Source organism: Talpa occidentalis, unplaced genomic scaffold (assembly GCF_014898055.3).
Source record: "Talpa occidentalis isolate TD23 unplaced genomic scaffold, MPIMG_talOcc4v2.1 talOcc4.14, whole genome shotgun sequence".
Lineage (NCBI taxonomy): Eukaryota > Metazoa > Chordata > Mammalia > Eulipotyphla > Talpidae > Talpa > Talpa occidentalis.
In genome coordinates, this window is record NW_023601433.1 from 16,134,040 (window position 1) to 16,155,626 (window position 21,587).

A 21,587-nucleotide genomic window follows, 5' to 3' on the forward strand; every position below is an offset into this window, starting at 1 on the left:
CTCACCAACATTTGTTGTTGCTAGTTTTTTTTTTATTTTTTTAATATGTGCCATTCTCACTGGCATAAGATGGTATCTCATAGTAGTTTTGATTTGCATTTCCCTGTTTGCAAGTGATATTGAACATTTTCTCATATGCCTGTTGGCCATTTACATTTCCTCTTTGAGAAGTTTCTTTTTAGCTCTTCTGCCCATTTTTTGACTGGATTATTTTTGTTTCTGTTGAGTTTCATCAGCTCTTTGTAGATTTTTGTGATCAGTCCTTTATCATCAGTGTTGTGTGCAAAAATTTTCTCCCAGTCGGTGGGGTTTCTCTTTGTTTTGGTCATTGTCTCTTTTGCTGTGTAGAAGCTCTTTAATTTGATATAATCCCAGCTGTTTATCTTTGCCTTCACTATCACTGCTTTGGGTGATGTGTTTCAAACTATACTACAAAGCCATAATCATCAAAACTGCATGGTATTGGAACAAGAACAGACACACAGACCAATGGAAATAAATAGAAAATCCAGAAATAAACCCACAGATTTATGGTCAACGAATTTTTGACAAAGGAGCAAAGAATATACACTGGAGCAAAGAAAGCTTATTCAATAAATGGTGCTGGGAAAACTGGGTCACTACACTCAAAAGAATGAAGCTTGACTACTGCCTCACACCGTGTACAAAAACCAACTCAAAATGGATTAAAGATCTAGACATAAGACCTGAAACTATAAAATACATGGAAGGAAATATAGGTGAAACACTTCATGACATGCACCTCAAAAACTACATATTTTTAAAATAAAAACAATAAATAAAATAACAAAAAACAATAACAAACTGCATGTTTTTATAAAAACTATTGCTTTTCATAAAAACTGCATGTTTTATTATACAGATTATGTACAGACCTTTCACTTCCTTGGTTAAATTTATTCTTATTTTATTGCTTTTTGATGCTATTGTGAATGGGATAGTCTTTTCCCCCTAATTTCTTTTTCAGATGTTTCATTATTATTATAAAGGGATTACCATCAGTTGGTTTTATATCCTACAACTTCAGTGAAGTTGTTGATTAGTTCCAACCATTCTTTTGGTTGACTCTTTGGAATTTTCTCTACATAAGATGATATCATTAGCAAATAATGACAGTTTCACCTCTGTCTTTCTAGTTTGGATGCCTCTTATTCCTTTGTCATGTCTGAATACTCCAGTTAGGACTTGCAGTAGTGTACTGAATACAAGCAGTGAGAGAGGGCATCCTGTCTTGTTCCAGTTTTTCTCTTTTGAGTATATATTAGCTGTGGGCTTCAAGTCTTTGAATTATAAACCTTGACCTGCCTGTGGTTGGTCAGTCTCTTTTCTGGGTACTACTATCAGAGTCTATTTCCTGAATGTTCCTTTTACTTTAGCATGATTCTGCTTAAAATAACACTGACTTAAAACAGTAAATTTCCCCAGCTTTTGTGCACATTCATACATGTAGATGTGTGTACATTCCAAGCTTTTATCTCTATAAACCTTTATTATTGCAACTTAATATTCATTTGATACTTCCTACTTCAAGTTTTAAAGCTTTATGTCTACAAGTGCTTTTTATTTGATGAGATTAAAAGCTCTGTATGTCTGAAGTCTAATAAACTCCTTGAAACAACCAGAAAAATCTCTTGCTAAAAGTTGATTGTCAACTGACTATCTTACACAGCCTTTTGTGTGACATCACCAAAGGTTATGTAGTGTTTGGAGATAGGGCATTTGTTGAATCCAATTAAGTTGAAGAAAGTTGCTACTTAACTATTCATAGTGGTCAGTTTAAAGCTTAATGTAAAATGAAGAATATTCTTTCTTTAAAGGTTTATTTATTTATGCATATAAGAGCTGGGATACAGGCCAGAGATGTAAGGAACTGAGAGGATTCACCAGAGACAGAGTGGGGAACAGAACAGGCAGACTGACTGAAGTACACTGCTGCAGGGAACAGTGGGCGAGACAGGAGAGGTCTGCTTCTGTTTTGCCAGGTGGGTTTCTCCCTGGCTGGCCGGGGATCAAACTTGTGCTGCAGAGGCTGCGGACAGCTTCACAGTGCGGTGCTCAACCCCTTGTGCCACCAGGGAGGCCCAAGAGTATTCTTTTTATGTATGCCCAGTGCATACCTAGAACTGCCTTGGGGTGTATTCCAAAATTCAATAGCTAGCTCTCTGAGGCTAGTATAACTTAGTTGTACTGACAGATGTTAGGGGAATTGGCTCAAGTGTATAATCATTGTTTTCTTTTTCTTGGAGGGCTAGGAGAAGCATGGCACAGGCTACAGACTGCTGGGTACTTAATCACAAGGGACAGTGAGCTCAGAAGTACCACAAATCATTCCAAAAGTCCAGTGCAAAAGTCCATTCGTAAGTGATTAGCTATTAAGCAAAACTGAAGGAACCTCATTGAAATAATTGCAGATACATATACTCTTGTTTCCATAGAAACAATCCATTTCACATCCAGTGGTTACAAAGTCTTGTTCATGTTCCTCCAGGGCAGAGATATTCTAAGTTGGTGCTGTCCTGTTCTTTCTCACCTGTGGATGCTGAGTTCAGGGGGGCGCCTCTCTTCCAAAGGACATTTGCCCAAGGCTCGGGGGTTGACCTTGGCAATCTGATTACCGGTATCTCTCAGTTCTGTTGCTGATATTGAAAAAGAACTGGCTTTCTTTCAGGCTAAATGAGTCCATTTTACCACTGATGTACAATGTTAGAAGTTACAGTTTCTATTTGTATAAATTTTATGCCCTCATAATTGAAACCACAATTCCCTGACTTACTGAAATGTTATACTTTGGGGAGGTATAGGAGTTTTAAGTCTATGATAAATATCTGTGTCTCGAAGTCACAGTAGCAACAATAGCAGCAATAAACAATATTTTTTATTCTCCTTGGGTGTATATACTCTCCAAATCTTTGTTCTGAGTTGCATTGCTTCAGAACAATACCTTGGAGGCCATGGAGTAAACAATGTGAGCCCATCTCTGATATTGCTCATCAATTGGGTTTATCTTTATAACAAAACTTTGACATTAAATTACTTAAGCAGTCTCTTATATTTTATCTTTTTATATCTGCTGGATAATCAGGTTGACTTATGTTGTAATGCATCTTTGTAGTCATCTGTCACTGGCAACTTGAAATATATAAATGTGCTATTTTCCTGGAACTTATTAAATACAAGTAAGATTCTCTCATTCTTTAAAAATCTTACAAAGGTAAACAGGCAGGGTTTGGATTAACACTACAAGGCAAATCCCAAAAAAATCTGCCCCTTTCTGATAAATCTTGGAGGTGTTAGTGTTTGAGTCATTCAGCGTTGAATAATGCTTTCCTTTGTCTCTCCAGCAGCATATTAACATACATGTATTTTTCTCCACAGTAAAACCAACTGTAATTGATGTCGACATCTATGTTAACAGCATTGGTCCTGTGTCATCAATAAACATGGTAAGAAATCATTTTCTTTTCTGATCTGACAGCCTTTACATAGATCAGTTCTTGTTTGCATTCGCCTTCTTGTGGATTTCTGCTCGTGATTTATCATGCAGGTTTAAGACTCATAATTGACATCCTAAATCTGCAGCATTTATAGATAGTTTAAATGTTGAACATGGCAAAAAATCAAGAACTAGAGTATGACACTAGCAGTGAGACATTGCTCTAATGATTAAAAGTTTTTAGCACCCCTATCATTGCACACACATATTAATATTTACTGCATGTAGAGTTCAGCTGAGATTATTTGCAATTATGCAGTTGTTGGCTATATTGGAACCCTAAGGGAGAATGTAAATGACAACTTTTTGACTTTTAATACCTTTTGTTGATCTCCAAGAGGTCTGCCTTATTGTGCTTCTTGAGAAAGGATGTGAAATTACCCAGATTATGCTTCTGGCTTCAGATTCAACTCTGAGGGTAAATAAACTGCTTTTTATTTTTAATAAACTGCTTTTTATTTTAATAGGAGAAAGTGTGGGATGAAACAGTTATATTTTCAAGGTGGAATATTTCTAGACGTAATTTTCGCATTATGAGAGAAGGCTTTCCCAGTTTCTTTGTGTGTGGTTATTAGGCAAGTGTTGGTGTGTTGGTGGGATACCTTGATGTGACATGTGCCATCAGGGGTGGCAGAAGACAGCTGCCTCCCCGCATTGGGTGGGTAGTCGACCAGGACAGGCACTTGCATTGCAGACCCCATGATGGTGTCAGGAGGCCCCACCCCCAGGGCTTTCTTTGTACTCCCCACTGCACATTAGCTTCTGGGTTTGGAGATGCATGATGCTGAGGGTGAGAACTGCCAAATGTCTATTTAGATGCTTTCCTTTCATTGCAGTGCTGTGTGAATGGAAAGAATACCCCCCACCTCCCAGTCCAATCAGTAGCACAATTGTTTCTTTTCATTGCCAGTTTTATAAAGTGTTCATTTTTTCTCTGGTGGTATAAAAGTTCCGAGTAAGGGAAAATTATTTTTATAGGTACTACAGTTTTTAAAAAAAAAATCCTCATAAACCAAAGATAGGGCATTGGAAAAGAGGTGAAATAGATTACAGAGAGTTCACTTTATGCCACCTATGGGCTGTGGATCATAAAATGTAAATGGTAAATGCAACATCTCCTTCTCCTGATAAATGACTATAAAGTCTGCAGCACAAACTTGCTGGCTGCTAGTTTATTTGTTTCTTATTCTGGAGTTCCATTTTTCTCCCTATCTGTTGCATAACACTGGATTCCACACCTTTATGTCTAACACTAATTTATGTTTCACGCCCAAAGAAAAAAGTGTCTCCATAGATATATAGTAACAAACTTATTTTGGGAACAGGTGCTTGCATTTTTTATCTGGGGATTTTCATGAACTCCAATAACTTTGAGATCTATTTTGTGTCTAGTTAAGCTCTGCTTTGGAATTGATGGGGATTGCTGCCTAGAAATCCTAAATTGCAGAGGAGGAAGCTGAGTAAGTGACAGTCTCTCAGGAGGTGATAAGGACTGCTAATGGCAACAATCTCTGGGATAGACTTTCTTATGAGGTTTTTTTTTTCCATCTGAAACTTGACTCATAGGCAAGAGTTTGCCAGGCAGGGCAGTGTGGGAAAGTGGACCAAGGCAGGACAACAGTGTGACCTGATGGGGGGATGAGGGCTAATATGCTGTGCCAGGCCAGGGGGGTGGGTGCTCTGGGAGCAAGCTCAGACCTGCTGGGGGCTGGGGCTTTGCAGTCTCCATGAGGAGTTAGCCTTCCTCTTGAGGTTTGTCCTAAAGAGATTCTGATGTTTGGGAAGCATGCAAACTCACTTCCCTCTGAGATATGTACAGGTCATACTTCACGAAATTTGTTGAGATCCCACAAGATATCTACCAGATCTCCTTTCTCCCTTTTAAAGAGAAGTAAACTGCATGCGGTAGACCTGATATGCATAATGGAATACTACTCAGCTATAAAAAAAGATGAAATCCTGCCATTTACAACATCATGTATGAACCTAAAAGGTATTATGCATAGTGAAGTAAATCAGATGAGAAAGACAAACAAGTAGATTTTACTCATATGTGATATATAGAGAAAACAAACAAACAAATGAACTATAGTCCGATTTGGGGTTACCAGGCGGGCAATTTGGGTAAAAGGAGTCCTTTGTATGGTGAAGGATGGAACTGCATTTGTAGTGGTGAACTTAATGGAGTCCACACAGATGTTGATTTGTAATGATACACACCCGAAATATACAGTATAGTGAAATGTAAATTCTATAAAATATATTAAATAAATAGAATTGTTAACTCTGACCCTCTATCAAGGGGTAAGTGTCCGAGGTATTAGAAGACCTCCAAACCAGAGGTGAGTCCTGAGGCAGATACAATTAAGTTGTTGGTGTTAGATTTTTAACAACAGTTCATGAGAACTGCCTGTTCTGTTCCCGTCTCTGTCTCTGGTGAATCCTCTCACCCTCCCATGCATCTGGCCTGTGCCCGGTTCTTGCATAAAAAAAAATAAATAAATCTTAAAAAAATAAATAAAAGCAGTGCCTCTGAATATCTTCAACATTCTAAATAACCAGAGGAATGAATGCCCAACACCATCGAGCTAGGTCTCAAAGGCTTCAGAGGCAGAAGCTTCCAAGTCATTTCTTTCTTTTTTTTTAATTTAAACTTTTTTAAAGGATAAACTTTTCAGGGAAGTTTTAGTGCACAGAAAAATTGAGAGGAAGGTAGAGAGATTTCCCATACACATCTGGCCCCCATTATGAACATCGCCACTGGAGAGGTACACTCGTTACAATGAATAAACCTAGATTGTCACATCTTTATCCCCCTAAATTCACATATGGGCTTGTTCTTAATGTTGTACCCCTTCTGGGTCTGGACAAATGTATGGAAATAAGTGTCCACCATTATCATATACAGTTTAGCTTTCCTGCCCTGAATATCCTCTATGCTGAGCTGCTTCTTGAAGGATGAGTGTTTCTCACCTTTGCCTGCCAAACACTTTGCTTGGAAGTCTAAATGAGAAAGGGTTTCTTCTCACACTATTAATACATCATATAATCTATTTTTCCTGTCTACGAAATACCGCTCCACAGTTTCAGAAGAATGCTAAGTGCTTCAAACTGGACTTCATGAAAACTGCAAGCAATTTAAAAATAGAGAAATTACCGCATCAGTGGGAATTGGGGCTTGTTGGCAGTAATAATAAAAAGAAGATGAGAAAACAAAAGCAGTCAGATTAGAGAATTTATTATAGACAAAAGACACAACCTAGAGATGTGTGCAGGATTTAGGAATGCAAATCTGGTTTGGTCTTTTGACCATAAAGCTAAAACTTGTTACAAGTGATGTTGGCCTCACCTCCAAATATTCATTTTAAACTATCAACAAAATAGAGAGAAAAATGACAATTTCTTTTTTCTCCTCCTCCTTCCCTCCCTACCATTTTTCTGCTTCTTATATTGATACAATTGATACTGAAGATTCAGCCTCAGACATTCTCCGTGATGAATAAAAATGATGCTGCATTTCAGTTGCTAAACAGATTGATTTTCATTGTCTTGTTTATGCTTTTTCTAGCTATTGAGGAGATTAGACATGGTTTGGATGGGTGGAGGAGACTCTTCTTTTACACAGTTTTTATCACATCCTCTATCTTTGCCATTTTGCAACTCATCTCAGTGTGCAGGGTTCCTTATAGAAATGGTGGTGATTTGTTCCAGGATCTTGGGAACTTCATGGAGGGGGGCTTTTAAGTTTATTTCTGAGAATGTTCACTTGAAGCCTCCTTTTAGAAAAGGAACAAAGACAACTATTGCTTTGATATCTATCCTATTGACCTCAGCTCATTGATCTTTACTAGATCACAGTGGTGAAAATGGTGCCCTCTTCCAACTATTTGTGATGAGTAAGGTGAATCTCATGGAGATGGGGATCCCAGAGCCATGTTTCTACCTGCTCCCCATGGAGTTTTTGTAGTCAATAGGGAAATGCAGCTGTAGAGCTATAGCTCTAATCTGGAAGCAGAGAAATGAGATGAAAAGGACTCAAGGTGAGTCTACGGTTAGGATTGCTTTTCCTTCAGAAAATTATTAGGTAGGGGCCTCCCTGGTACTGCAAGGGGTTGTCTCAGCACTATGAAGCTATCTGCAGCCTCTGCAGCAAGAGTTTGATCCCCAGCCAGGGAGCTGACCCACAAGGCGCAGCAGAACTCTCCTGTCTTGCCCGCTGCTCCCCTCAGCAGTGTATTTCAGTCAGTCTGCCTGTTCCGCTTCCCACTCTGTCTCTGGTGAATCCTCTCACTACTCCCCCTGCAATTCTGGCCTGTACCCCAGTTCTTGCAAGCATAAATAAATAGATATTTTTTAAAAAGAAAATTATTAAGTAGACTTTATCAGAGCAATTTAATTTTTCTCCCAAGTTTATAGACAAAACTGACATAGGACATTATCTAAGTTTAATGTATACAGTTGGGTGAATGATATAAGTATATATTGAGAAACAATCACTACTATAATGTTAGTTAACACATCCATCACCTTTTATGGCTACCATTTTTGTGTGTGTGCAGTAAGAAATTTTAAGGTTTACTCTCTTAGTAATGTCAGGATACAAGGTAAATCATCCTTTATCCCTCTGAGTTCTAGGCTGGCAAGTTATCAAATATAAGACATATCAATAAGAGAAAAAGTAAAAATAATAATAATAACAGCTATACCTACTGTGTATAGGGGAAAGACTCAGCATGACAGCTTCAGATGTCACTGTTACAGGGCAGGGAGAGGGGCACCCCAAGCCCCACAAACCTGTCTACTCTAAATGGGTTTTGCCATCACTGCATCAACACAAAACACATGAGATTTTAGTGGGAAGGAACTTTAATACAATTAGGAAACAATACAGAAAAGACAAAGAATCTAGTTTCTAAATCAAGCACCCAAAGTTACCCGTCCCATCATGGGTAAAAGTCCACCCAAACAGGATTGGCCCAGAGCAAGGCCCCAAAGCCTGCCACAAGTCTAAAGCATCTTCCAGTGGGGACCCACAGAAAAGGATCAGAAACACCCAGACAAGTCTGGAAGGAAAAGAGCAAAATCAAAATCAAGACACAAACCGCCATTGTAACCTTCCCACAGGTCTCTCACCCACATCTATGTCACCCAGTCCACGACCAAAAGGCAAGTGCAGTTTCTTCATGTGTCTCTCGGCTCCATGTGCCTCCTCCAGGACTCCTTCTGGCTCCATCCTGCTTCCTTCCTTCCTCAGTCTCCTCTGCAGCTTCTTCTCCCCCTGCTCAGCTCCACTCTCCCTTGGGTGGGGCAGGGAACCTGGAACCTCCCCCTTTCCTGGGGACCACCTTGTTACAATCCCCCCATCCCCCCAACACACACACACCTCCTGTGTGCAGGGGAAAGAGCCAGCATGACGGGGTAACTCCTCTGCACAGCTTCAGATGCCACCTTCAATAGTTTAGCTAAAACAGGAGTACCTTGGAGGTTTGGGGAAGCTGGTAAAGGGGAGATCAGCTAGGGATTTAACCAGTGGAAGACAGACTTAAGTTCTGCCTTCTCCATTAAAAAGGAGATAAGGAGGTTAGGTGTTCCTGGGAGAGGCCCTTCCACAGAGAAGTTTACATATACATGACAAAGCAACCTCCTCCCTGCCTTCACAGTCTCTCCCATTATTAAATCAGCCTTTTGTCAACAAGACATATTTTGGGCCCCCCTACAGTATCTGGCCACTTTCAGGTGCACAATACAGGCTGTTAACTATAGTTACCAGGCTTGCATCATCTTATAACTGGAAGTTGGTACCCTTTGCCAACCACCCTCGCCTTGACCCTCTGTAACCACCAATGTACTCTCTATTTCTATGACTTAGGATTGTTAAGATTCCACATGTAAGGTCTTACAGTATTTGCCTTTCTCTTTCTAACTTATTTCACATAGCATAATTTCAAGTTTACAGAACACTGGACAGAAGCCATAAAATTCTCATATCTCTTCAAACGCGTACACACACACACACACACACACACACACACACACACCCCTCCTATTAACATGGTGCAACAATGTGGTGCACATGTTACAAGTGATGAAAGACTACCAATGCATTATTGTTAACTGAAGCACACAGTGTACATTAGGGCTGCCTCCTGAGTTCTATGGCATTATCTGGACACTAAGCTTCACCTTTTATTAGGTGGGGCAGGAAACAGGGAGTCTCCCCTTTTATGAAGATGCCCCTGTTATAGTAAGTGCCCTTGAGCCCAACAACCACATCTGATTTTGATCCCCTTAATTGCCAATTCAGACACCCTGATCAGTATTTGTCAGATGAATGAATTAGTAACATTGTCTTCATCTTCTGACTCCACATACACTCAGTATTTTTATGTACTAATGTGAATACACACACATGCTACATAGCCACACACTTTGTCATGCCTTTAGGATATAATTTTGTTATTAGATCCAATTATCTTGCTTGAATAATATTAGCTAATACTTACACAGCACATCTGTTGCAAGAATTGAATCCTGACAGTAAACCCGTGCGCCATTGATAGTATCACACAAACTTATGTCTACTGGAGCTAAGGCTTAGGACTCTCATGCCGTGTCCTAAAGGCCATCCATCTGGAAGATACTAGAAACTCCGCTTAGACAGCCACAGCTCAAATATAAGCCAGTGTATTTAAAATTTATACTACATGTCCTCTTTGTACACGTGTGTGTGTGTGTGTGTGTGTGTGTGTGTGTGTGTGTGTGTGTCTGGGAACTTTTTGCCATTTATAAAAATTGTCATTATACATGCTGCCTGGGCATTCATGTCTATTGTGAGTGTGAATGTGGACTTTTCAGCAATATAGAACTCTGATATCTGCAACAATAATAAAACATCTTTCCCTTGTGAACTGTAATCTTACACACTAACTCCTTTGAATGTATGAATACCTTTTCTCTTTCATCTTGAACTTTTCTGTTGGATATTTCACAATCGAGATCGCTTATTCTTCACAATATGGGCTACATTATGTGCCTCTGAAAGGAGCACCATTTTTAATGTTGCATAGAAAAGCCTTTTCTATCCCCTGGAAGGGAAGGTCATTGGATCAGGCCTCCCTATTAGAAGATCTGAAGAAACTCCCCACCTTGCCTCAGTGAGGTTCCCAAGGGCTTTGCACAGGTCTGGCTTCCTCGAGAGAAGGAAGCAGGTGCACTTTACTGGGCCCAGGTAGGCACCTGGGGTGGGGGTGGGGTGTGGGAGCACAGGTGTGTCATGCCAAGTGAGGGGCCAACACAGGCTTCTCAGGTCCTTGATGACACACATTTTTCAGAGAAATCCACCTGGTAGCATTGTGGAGGATCGGGTGGGATTGGTGAGGTGGAATTGTGGAGGCACGGGGGGACTGTTGTGTAGGTCCAGGGGGAGAAATGGTGAGTCCCAGACCTGCAGTATGGTAGTGGGCTTTAGAGAAGTTTGTGGACTGAGAAATGTGACTTTCAAGACATGATGATGGACAGCATGTGGGCATTAAGGGTGGGGAAAAGTCAAGGTGACTCCCGGCCAACAGAGTCCGTTAATCTAGTAAATGCCCGCAAGCACTTGCCAGAGCCCAAGCTGGGCCACACGGTGCTGCAGAGCAGGAACCTGGCCCCCGGTGTGCCCAACATCACCATTCCTGCTCTAGTTCCTATCTGTGGACAGAGTATGAAGAAATTAAATGCCTGCCACGACCCCTTCCTTGCATGACAGGAGAGGGAACTTAAATGTGAGCGCTCCTAGGGGCCAGGTCACAGGGCACTTTGTAGAACACAGCGAGGGCTTTAGATTTTATTCTAGACTCATGAGAAAACCTAGAGAAGGTGCTAAATAGGTAACTGATGTGATGTAGTTTATGTGTCAAAAATAACACTATCCCCTGGCCATGCAGAGAGTTCAAAGCCAGTTTTATGTCCCAGTTCCCTGGAGGCAGCAGACAGCATCTATAGTCCTGTCTGGATTGAATTGTGCCCCCCCCCCTCCCCGCCAACACAACACACACAAGGTGTCAAGTTCAGATGTTGACGTCTTTTCCCCTAGTGCATTAGATTGTGACTGTATTTGGAAATGGAGCATTGCAGGCGTGCCGGGTGGGTCTGGAGGATATCATACTAGGCCTTGTCCAGTAAGTCTGGTGTCACTGGTAAAAAGGGGACATGAGGTGTGCCTCCCTGGTGGCGCAAGGGGTTAAGACGCAGCCTATGAAGCTGTCTGCAGCCACTGCAGCATGAGTTCGATCCCCAGGCAGGGAACTACCCACATGGTGCAGCAGACCTCTCCTGACTAGCCTGCTGCTCCCCTCAGCAGTGTATTTCAGTCAATCTGCATGTTCTGTTCCCCACTCTGTCTCTTGTGAATCCTCTCACCCCCACACCTCTGGCCTGTACCCCAGCTCTTATATAATAAGAACATCTTTAAAAAAGGTGGGGGGGCAGACATGAGGCAACAGACACATACAAAGGGAAATGCCACAAGGAGGTAAAAACAAAGTCACAAGTCAGGGGACACTGGGGACTGACAGTGAAGAAGCCTGGGAGAGACCACAGAGCAGATCCCCACAGTCCCCAAAAGGGCCAACCTTGCCAGCACTCGGTCTTGGACTTGCAGTCCAGAGCTGGCAGACAGTGTTTTTCTGTTGTTTGAGCCTCTCATTTGTGGTACTTTGTTGGGGCAGCCCTCACTGACTCACAGAGTCCTCCTCAGGCTTTGCAGCTTCTGTCCACTTATAAGAGAGTGTCATGGGCTGACTGCTGGTGGCAGCTCCTCCTTCCCGCCCCCTCCCTGCTTTCACAGCACTGAGGGGCCACAGCAGAACTCTGAGGGCCCAAGGGAGTATCTGGGCTCCCCTCTTTGGACAGCTGTCCTCCTGGTGAGGTTCTGTTTCATAGGGATCACCGTCCCACTCAGAAATCAAGCACGTGAGACCCATGTGCAGAGAGTGAAGCAGGTGGGACTTGCATGCAAGGTCAGTCCTAGGAGTGGGGGTGACTCTTCTGGAATCCCCCCTGCTGAAAAGCCAGACTGTTCAAGGCTCAGAAGCTTCAGTAGCTGGAACCAGCCTAGCAACTATTCTGCCTCATGGGCAGGAGGGAGGCTCTCCAGGTGGGCATGTGGGGTGTTGGTTGGGGTTGGGACACAGGACATCCCAAAGCCCAGAGGGAGGGAAACAGGAGGGAGAACAGCAGCGCTGCTTGCTTTCAGCTCTGTCTCCTGTGCTACTCACAAGTCCCCCAGGGCAAGGATGTTTGCTCCCCTGTCACCCCCAGCCTAGCACAGAGGTATGACTCAGAGAATAGAGAAGTAGAGTCAATGAGTAGGGAGGTGTGGCCGAGGGAAGGAAGGAACGGAACCATCTGAGTGCCCCCTGAGCAGAATGGGGTGAGGGGATATTAGGAGTGAGGGCTCTGGAGGAGCCTTTGAGCATCTTGTTTAGGAATACACCTCGGTGATGAGCAACCACCACCCCCCCTGCCCCAGGCATAAGATACCAGACACCTGTGTAGACTGAAAGTGCACACCTTTATCCTTCAAATTTAAGTTCAAAACACCAAGGATCACAACCTGCTTCTCATCTTTGTGCCTCTTCTCACCCCTGTGCCTGTGGGAGGCTGGCTTGTGTTGGTGCTGTGTGTTCCTAGCCAGATAGGTCTGTGTGAACAGATTGGAGGCGGGGGGACACCACAGGCACAATACAGAAGAAAATGAGAACTGTGCTCATCTGTGGTTCTGTCCAGATGCCATTCAGTCCATTCAAGCTCCTGGAATGACTTCGGTTTCTGGAGGAGATGCTGCCATTCAGAAGCTCAGTGAAATGGCATTTCCTCTGGAGCTACAAGGGACTGCTGCCCTTCCTAAGCCTCTGCTATTCTCACAACCTTATTTTCATAGAAATGACTATGAGCATCATTTAAAATGAACTATACTGGAAGTGAATTCCATTGTGCATTGGGGATTTTCCTGGAGTTTACAGAAGCCCCAAGCAGTGTCAGCACCGTGGTGCCATCTGCAAGCCTTGCTTCCCCATCATGATCTCTCCACCAAGATCTTATCACTCAGACCCAGACATGCTTCGGTGGCGAAGGAACAGCACAAGCAAGGACTGCAGCCATTAATGTGGGGTTCTCCATCTTGGAGGTCCTGGTCCCATCACAGATGTGTCCACTGCTGCAGGGCTGTCACTGTTCTGTCCCCGAGCTGACCACTGTCAACACCACCTGCCCCCTCCCCTGCTTTATCTGGCCCTGTTTAGTGAGTGATACTACATGGCCTGCACCACAGAGGCTGCACCAAACATGTCAGTAATGTCCCCATTTGAGAAATGGCCTGCTTTCCCCAGTATTGGGGTGTGAGAGGCACAATGGTATGGTCATTCAGGAGCCAAGGGTGCCCCCAAGGACTGAGGTGCCTAGAAACTGCTCTTTTTTGTCCCTTATGATTTTCTGGGATTCTGGGCACATAGAATTGATTATTAAATGTGTTCAGGTTTATGCAATTCAGTTGTAAGAAAATAATTTTCAAATTGGAAAGGATGTAATAAATATTGGAATTAATTCAACTCTGAAATTAAAAAGAAGTTGTTTGTTTTTAATTACAAGTCTGCTAATCCTGGCCAATCCTGATTCTTGGATCCTGAAAAAGTTTGTCACTGTGAGCAGGAAGCCAAGATCCATGATACTTCAGAAAGTATGGAAAGTAAGACAGATGCTGAGAGGCTAAGGATGGGCAAATATTCCCTTACTTTTCAAAAAGGAAAATAAGGGAAATCCAGCTTTGGTGATTCCTAATCATGCTTCAATAAGGGAAATCCAGCTTTGGTGATTCCTAATCATGCTTCTCGTATAGTCAGTCTGTCTTAAGGACCTGCCCACTGGAAGTGCCTCCTCTGGAAGCCAGTAGGTTCACTCCAATGTTCTTTCTGAAAAGAAATCACTGAGGATGGATGCAAGGGTGCCACCTAGGGCTGCCTTTTGCAGACACATTGGAATTCTTGTGTTGAAAAAAAGGATGGGTAGGGGGTATAGACGATCTTTAATGTAAAGACACACCTGCCAGTGGGGACCACCCTTGCTGCCAGTCCCCGGGGCCCCCAGATCCCTCCTGCTATCAGCACTGTGTATAGGAAGTTACTGCACCAGGCCGGAAGCTGAATCCAGTGACCTCCAGTTCCCCAAAAGTGACAAAGCTAGGCAAAAAATCAAAAGTTGTTGGGCCTCCCTGGTGGTGCAAGGGTTTAAGCCTTAGCACTATGAAGCTATCAGCTGCCGCTGCAGCACGAGTTCAGTCCCCCTGCCTGGGAGCTGACCCACATGGCACAGCAGACCTCTCCTGTCTCGCCTTCTGCTCCCCTCAGCAATGTATTTCAGTCAGTCTGCATGTTCTGCTCCCCACTCTGTCTCTGGTGAATCCTCTCACCTGCCCCCCCACTTCTGGCCTACACCCCAGTTCTTGTATGAATAAATAAATAAAAATAAATCTTCAAAAGGAGTCCCTCACAGCATCCACATTTTGTACCTTCAACCCTCAAATCAGTCTTCTCTGTCAACTCTGAACAGAGCTCACTGTTTAATAACTGTGCTTTGATCTGCCAGGAGAGCAAGGATTCTTCTGTAGTCAGCTTCTTCAGCCTTTTATGAGGCAGAACCAGATTCCCAATGCTTGTTTTAAAATAAACAACGGAAGTCATAGGATGAATTGCTGACCTTCAGATCTGTCTCCAAGGGGATCACCATTAATGATGCATCATGAGCCACAGAAGCTTAAAATCACCCCCAAATCCAACCATGGGGTTCCCCTAGACTTGTTGAGCCACTAACCTCAGAAAATCACTTCTTGTTTTATCTCTATGGGAGGCTGTTCCTGTTTGAGTACTTTGCTTCTTTCTCCTGCTAGCTTCTGCTGTCCTTACGAGGTAGTTCAGTTTGGTTCCCCCTGTTACCTCTGCCAAGCCTTGGCTTTTCTCCTGCAGCTGTCTCACAGCCCTTAGTGTTGCTCGCGACAGCAGAGGCCTGCTGACCCTGTTAATATGGGGCACATGTCCTGGAGGTGGGGGACACGGGGGGCCAGCTGGTCCACCTCCATTGGCTGAGCTCACTGCTCTGGGGTCACTAGGCACCCCAGGCTGGACGATCCAGACTGCACAATCCACACTGCCTGCCACTTCTTTGTCCACTGAAGAGCCTTTGAAATTCTGCAGAGGAAAGAACTAGAACAAAGCAAATGGCTGGGGCATGGAGGCAGGCAGTGGCATCTGGGCCCCTCCCAGGTCACTGGGGGCACCCTGTGGAGACTGTAGTGGGCAGGGATGGAGGGGTGGGGAAAAGAAATGGGCACAGAGATTTTCTGCTCTCTTCCAAAGCCACCACCCTGGGGTTGGATGAGCCTATGACACAAAGGGGAAATTTAATTTCATAATCCCAAAGAAACTCTTTTAAAACTTTCTACCAACAGTTAATTTGGCAATGATTAGCTATCACTCACCTTTTGTTTCTAGACTCTAATCTGCCCTATTCTTCTCTGTCATAATACCCACGTCTAAAGATGAATGTGTCCTTGGAACTGTGCACGGAAATGAAAATGAATTGGAACTATCAAAGAAAGGAGTAAAATACTGTTCCCCCTTTTTTTGGTCTGAAAGTTAGAGATTTTGTGACAGATATTTGAATGAGGAAAACAATGAAGATGTAAGCGCTTGAAAGGAATTTGCATGAGATCAGAAAGTGACCCTGTGAATTCCTGTTCTCTTTCTTTCTCTTTCTGAAGTCAGCCAGCCAACCTTCTGTGAGTAGGGCTGTCCTGACCAAATCGGCAACAAGACCCCATCTCTGTGGGGAGCTGGCCTTTCCAGAAGCCTTGGAAGTTGAAAACTCTTCTGACAGCCAAGGCTGCATCCATATTTGTGGACCCTTTTACTGAAAAATCATCTCTCTCGCCCCCCTCCCTCTCTCTAAAAGACAGGAAACCAAACTGGAGAGAGAGAACTTCAAATGCAATATGCAGTATACACAATGCTCCTTAGTTTAAAATTTCAGTCAGTTGAGCATTTTTTGTGCTCAAAAAAATGTATTTTTTTTTCAGCCTAACCTTCAGGCTTGAGGTATGACTATTAGCACATGGCCTGTGGTACCCAGGACCTCAAACTCTTATGGCTGTATGCTCTAAAGGGATTGCCATCCATTCCATGAAGACAAAGGAAGACTCTTAGTGTGAACAATCTTTAATAGAATTAGTATGTATAGAGAGGGATGAGAAGACAGAACATTCCTAATAATAGTTCCCCAACAAAACACCCCAAATTACCCATCCCTTCATGGGAAAATGATCAGCAAAACGTGGTCGGCCTGAAGCACAGCCACTGAGCCCAAAAGTTTGCCAAAAGTCTACAGCACATTATAGTGGGGAATAGCAAGAGGGGGGACAAGGCAGGCCCCAGGAAACTGGGACAAAAGGAACAAAAGAAAAGTATAAATCAAGATAATGGCTGCCATTGTCTGCCAAGGACAGCCCTCCCATGTGTCTCTCACCTACATGTCTCTTCCAAGTCCTGCAGTTCTTTCCTCCACATACCTCTCCCCACCCCTAGAGTCCCTGGGTACAAGAAAAGCAAGAGCCCCTGAGCCCACCTGCCTTCTGTGTTAGAGCTTCCCTGGGGCCATTCAGCCCACCCCTGCCCCACACCCGCCCCCCAGCTCCCAGTAGCTAGTCCAAAGCAGGGCATGTCCATGGAGGTAGGGAACATGGTACCTCCCCTAACATGACTTCCTCCTAGGTCTCATGTGGTTATTTAGTAATTAATCCTTCTCACTGAATTCTTCTCAGAACTTCCCAACTTGTCCAGCTAAATAAGCTCAGTTACCATATTGTTAGCAAGATGGTAAACAGGCTAATCAAGTCAGAATCATCTTTGATCTTGTGTCTTTCCCTTTCCTGAGTACCTTGTCTCCAGGTGCTGGCTAGATGGGTGGATCATCTAGCCACAAAGTATGAGCTCTGAACTTACCTCTGTACCTACAGGAAGGCCACGTGAGGGAAGAACTGGCTTTAGCCCTGGGACTTCTTTTATTTTTTTTGTAAGATTTATTTATTTATGAATACAAGAACTGGGGTACAGGCCAGAGGTATGGGCTGGGAGTGAAAGGATTCAACAGAGACAGTGTGGGGAGCAGAATGGGCAGATCTACTGAAATACACTGCTGAAGAGAGCAGCGGGTAAAACAGGAGAAGCCTGCCGTGTCATGTGGTCAGCTCCCTGGCCGGGGATCGAACTCATGCTGCAGCGGCTACAGACAGTTTCACAGTGTATGTCTTAACCCCTTATACCACCAGGGAAGCCCCAGCCCAGGGACTTGTGCAGGGAGAGGTCCCTCAGTCCCTCTGGCGTTGTCCTGGTCCTTGAAGGGTATAAGAACTACTCTAATATTGATGAAGGAAGGATGCTAGCCTCAAAATATCCCTGTCCTAGATGCAAGGCAGGTCTCCTGCTGGGGGCTTGTTGTGTGATGTTTAATTACTTGAAAGGAAATGGAGGCAGACAGCCAAAGCTCACCCCAGTGAATGAGGTTCTCTGAAGAGCAGGTCTGTGTGTGAGGACAGTTTTCTGGTGGCTGATTATGATGCAAAGGATTGCCCTTGTGGCCCCCCTGTGACCTCCCCTCTCACCTGCTGACAGAAGACTACATTACTCATTGCTTTTCACCTGGACTTGAGAATTTCAGCAGAGTTGCAGGACTGCCCCCTCCTTTCCCCACCCAAATCCTTACGCAGAATCCAAATTTATAAAATAGATGAAGGTTGGAGTTTCTCTGGTACAAGTAGGAGGAGGGAGCCATGACACCCGGCACCCTCCCAGCACCTCAGGGAACCACCCATTTCCCAGGGCCCATGGAGCCCTTCCTGTAGATGCAGGACACAGAAGACATGGCTGCCTACTCATCTTCTAGAATGAGCACAGTGAGCTGACTTGCCCTTTGCTGAAGACCTTTTGGAGGAGCACTATTGTCCCTCTTGTGTGGTTGTGTGACAGCAGCTGACATCTTCTCTGGGTGCACCCCTGGCTCGCCCCTTCCCTTCTTCCACACTTGGCACAGCTCCAGGCTTGCTGTTTGGCACTGCAGGAGTCTCCCTGGGCTGTGAACTCCCAGCTGCTCCCCAGGGCTGCTTGTTCACATCCTCTTAGTGGCTCTCGATGCTTCTGGGCTTAACCCCAAACTCCTGGCCGTGGGTACCAGGCTTTCACAAGGCTGGTCCTTCAGCTACTGCATTTGCCACAGGCAGGGAGGTTGGCTTCTCTTTGTCTGTATAACCTTTCTTCCACTTCCGAAGGCTTTCACTATCATGCAAGCTGAGTCTCGGGTGTGGCCTCAGAACCCCATTTAGACATGTGTTAGACAGTCAGCTGACAGCATCTCCACTTTCTCTCTGTAGGTTTTGTGTGTTGCCCTTGGTTACAGTGTCAACAGCAGGAGTCCTGCACTGGCATCACCTGCCACTGGCTCAGTGATTGACCCTTAAAAGATGCCCAAGAATTTTCAAAAGAAAGCTCCACACTCCATGAAGTTTGTCAATATTTCCTTCCTTCACTGCACAATGGATCCCTCTACCTGATTTTCCCACTCCACTCCCCCCCTTCCTTTTGGTAGGCACTAATTTGCTCTTCTAAAAGTCTACTTTTGTTTTATTTGGTTCACGCACTTGTTTGGTTTCTCCATATGGCACATCTGAGTGAAATCACATGGTGCTTGTCTTTCTCTATCTGATTTTGTTTTGTGTAAACAAAATCCCCTCTGGGCCCATCCTTGTTGTTGCAAATGGCAGAGTCTCGTGTTTTCTTTTTGTCTATCTGAGTAGTGTTCCATTCCGTCTTCTTTATTCCATTGTCTGTCCATGCTCTCTTAGGTTGTTTTAACGTGTGGCTATTTCAACAGTGCTGCAAGAAACGTGGTGGGCATATATCTCTTTGAGTTAGTGTTTTTGTATTTTTTAGGTAAATACCCAGGAGTGGAATAAATGGATCTTTTGGGATTTCTATGTTTAGCTTTTTGAGGAATCTCCATACAGCTTTCCATAGTGGTTACACCAGTGTACAGTCCCATCGGTGGGGCATGAGAGGTCGCTTCTCTTGACATCCTCATTGATGCTTGTGATTTCTTGCCTCTTGTGTAACAGAAACAGGCACGTTTTTGTGCGCTAATCTGGAAGTGATACCCATTAAAACCACCTGATTCTCTTCTCTTTATCACTAGTTCTAACCACAGGAAAAGGAAGAATTTCCTCAAGGGCTGGGGTGCCAGGAGGGGCAGATATTTGGGAGTTGTTTTAGAAACTGATGACCCCACACCTGTTTGGTTCCAGTCACTGTGCTTGGAACAAGTCTAGACCTGGTCTCTGACACTCAGGTGATGGAGCTGAGAACACATGGTAATCATGAACTAGATTATTATCCAAGTAGAAATGAGTTATTCAAAGAAATGTATGAGAAGCTTTGAAGGAGTGTTATAAGGGAGACTGACCTAGATCAGAGCTCATCAGAGGATTCCTAGAGGAACTTTGAGAGCTGAAGGGATGACTGTTACCCAGGTGAGAGGGAGGGAGGCTTGGAGACACAGAGTTACTGCAGAGACCTCCAGCTGGCACTGCATGGCACACCCCAGACACTCCAAGAAAGAAAGACAGACAAATGTGGATTTAAACATGGGGTGCAATAGTGTCTACTGCAAGATAAACTATCTAGAATGAAGGAAATGATATATGCTTTGGCAACAATCAATTTAAGCAGCTTTTGGCTAGAGCACAAACTGTAAATCTACTAAAATTACTGGGTATTGGGGGCATCAATAGTCATACCATTTTTATTTTATTTTTTTTTTACAAGGGAACTGTATAAGTTTATTGCACTAGTATATATCGTCATGGCCCCAATTACAGAGAAAGGATGACTTCACCAAAAAAGTCAGGCCATAAAGAGTTAACTTTTCTTTCTTTTTTTTTTAATTGTATTTTTATATTCCCCAAACAACTGCAACCACCTTATTTTGACCCCAATCCCTCCTTTCCCTGCCCCCCCATAGTGTGTCACTGGTTCATAGTTGTTTGTTGATTTTGACTTTTTCTTTCTTATGGTTATTCTTTTTCCTGGTCCCTTATTTAGGTTTTCTAGATTCCTTCTATGAGTGAGACCATCGGTATTTTTCTTTTTCTTTCTGGCTTATTTTGCTGAGCATGATCCCTTCCATCTCCATCCATGTTGCTGCAAATTGTATGTGTTTATCTTTTTAAGGCTGAGTAATATTCCACAATAACCAAAACAAAGAGAAACCCCACCGGCCAGGAGAAAATTTTTGCACACAACACTAATGATAAAGCACTGATCACAAAAATCTACAAAGAGCTGATGAGACTCAACAAAAACAAAGGAAATAATCCAGTCAAAAAATGGGCAGAAGAGCTAAAAAGAAACTTCTCTGAAGAGGAAATGCAAATGGCCAACAGGCATATGAAAAAATGTTCAACATCACTTGCAATCAGGGAAATGCAAATCAACACTACAATGAGATACCATCTCACACCAGTGAGAATAGTCATACCATTTTTAGTAGACTGAGGAACCTCCAGACAGCTTTCCTCAGTGGCTGGACCAGTTTGCCCTCCCACCAGCAATGTAGGAGAGTTCCTTTTTCATTTCATCCTCACCAACATTTTTTGTTGCTTGTTTTTTTTGATATGTGCCATTCTTACTGGTGTAAGGTGGTATCTCAATGTAGTTTTGATTTGCATTTCCCTGATGATAAGGGATGTTGAACATTTTTTCATATGCCTGTTGTCCATTTGCATTTCCTCTTTGGAGAAATGTTTTTTGAGTTCTTCTGCCCATTTCTTGAGTGGATTGTTTATTTTGTTTTTGTTGAGCCATGTGTGTTCTTTGTAAATCTTTGTGATCAGTCCCTTATCAGTTGAATGGAGTGCAAAGATTTTTTTCCCAATCAGTGGGGTGTCTCTCTGTTTTGGTTAATGTCTCTTTTGCTGTGCAGAAGCTTTTCAGTT

At 43.4% G+C, this 21,587-nt stretch overlaps 1 protein-coding gene across 1 annotated transcript in view; it reads left to right on the top strand.

Moving 5' to 3' along the window:
* The window catches only part of GABRG3 (gamma-aminobutyric acid type A receptor subunit gamma3), a 422,587-nt gene that overhangs the window by 34,367 nt on the left and 366,633 nt on the right, over positions 1-21,587 (top strand). Inside the window, exon 3 of the mRNA XM_054694802.1 lies at positions 3,397-3,464. Within this exon, the coding sequence (XP_054550777.1) occupies positions 3,397-3,464 (68 nt within the window). The remainder of the gene's footprint in view (positions 1-3,396; positions 3,465-21,587) is intronic.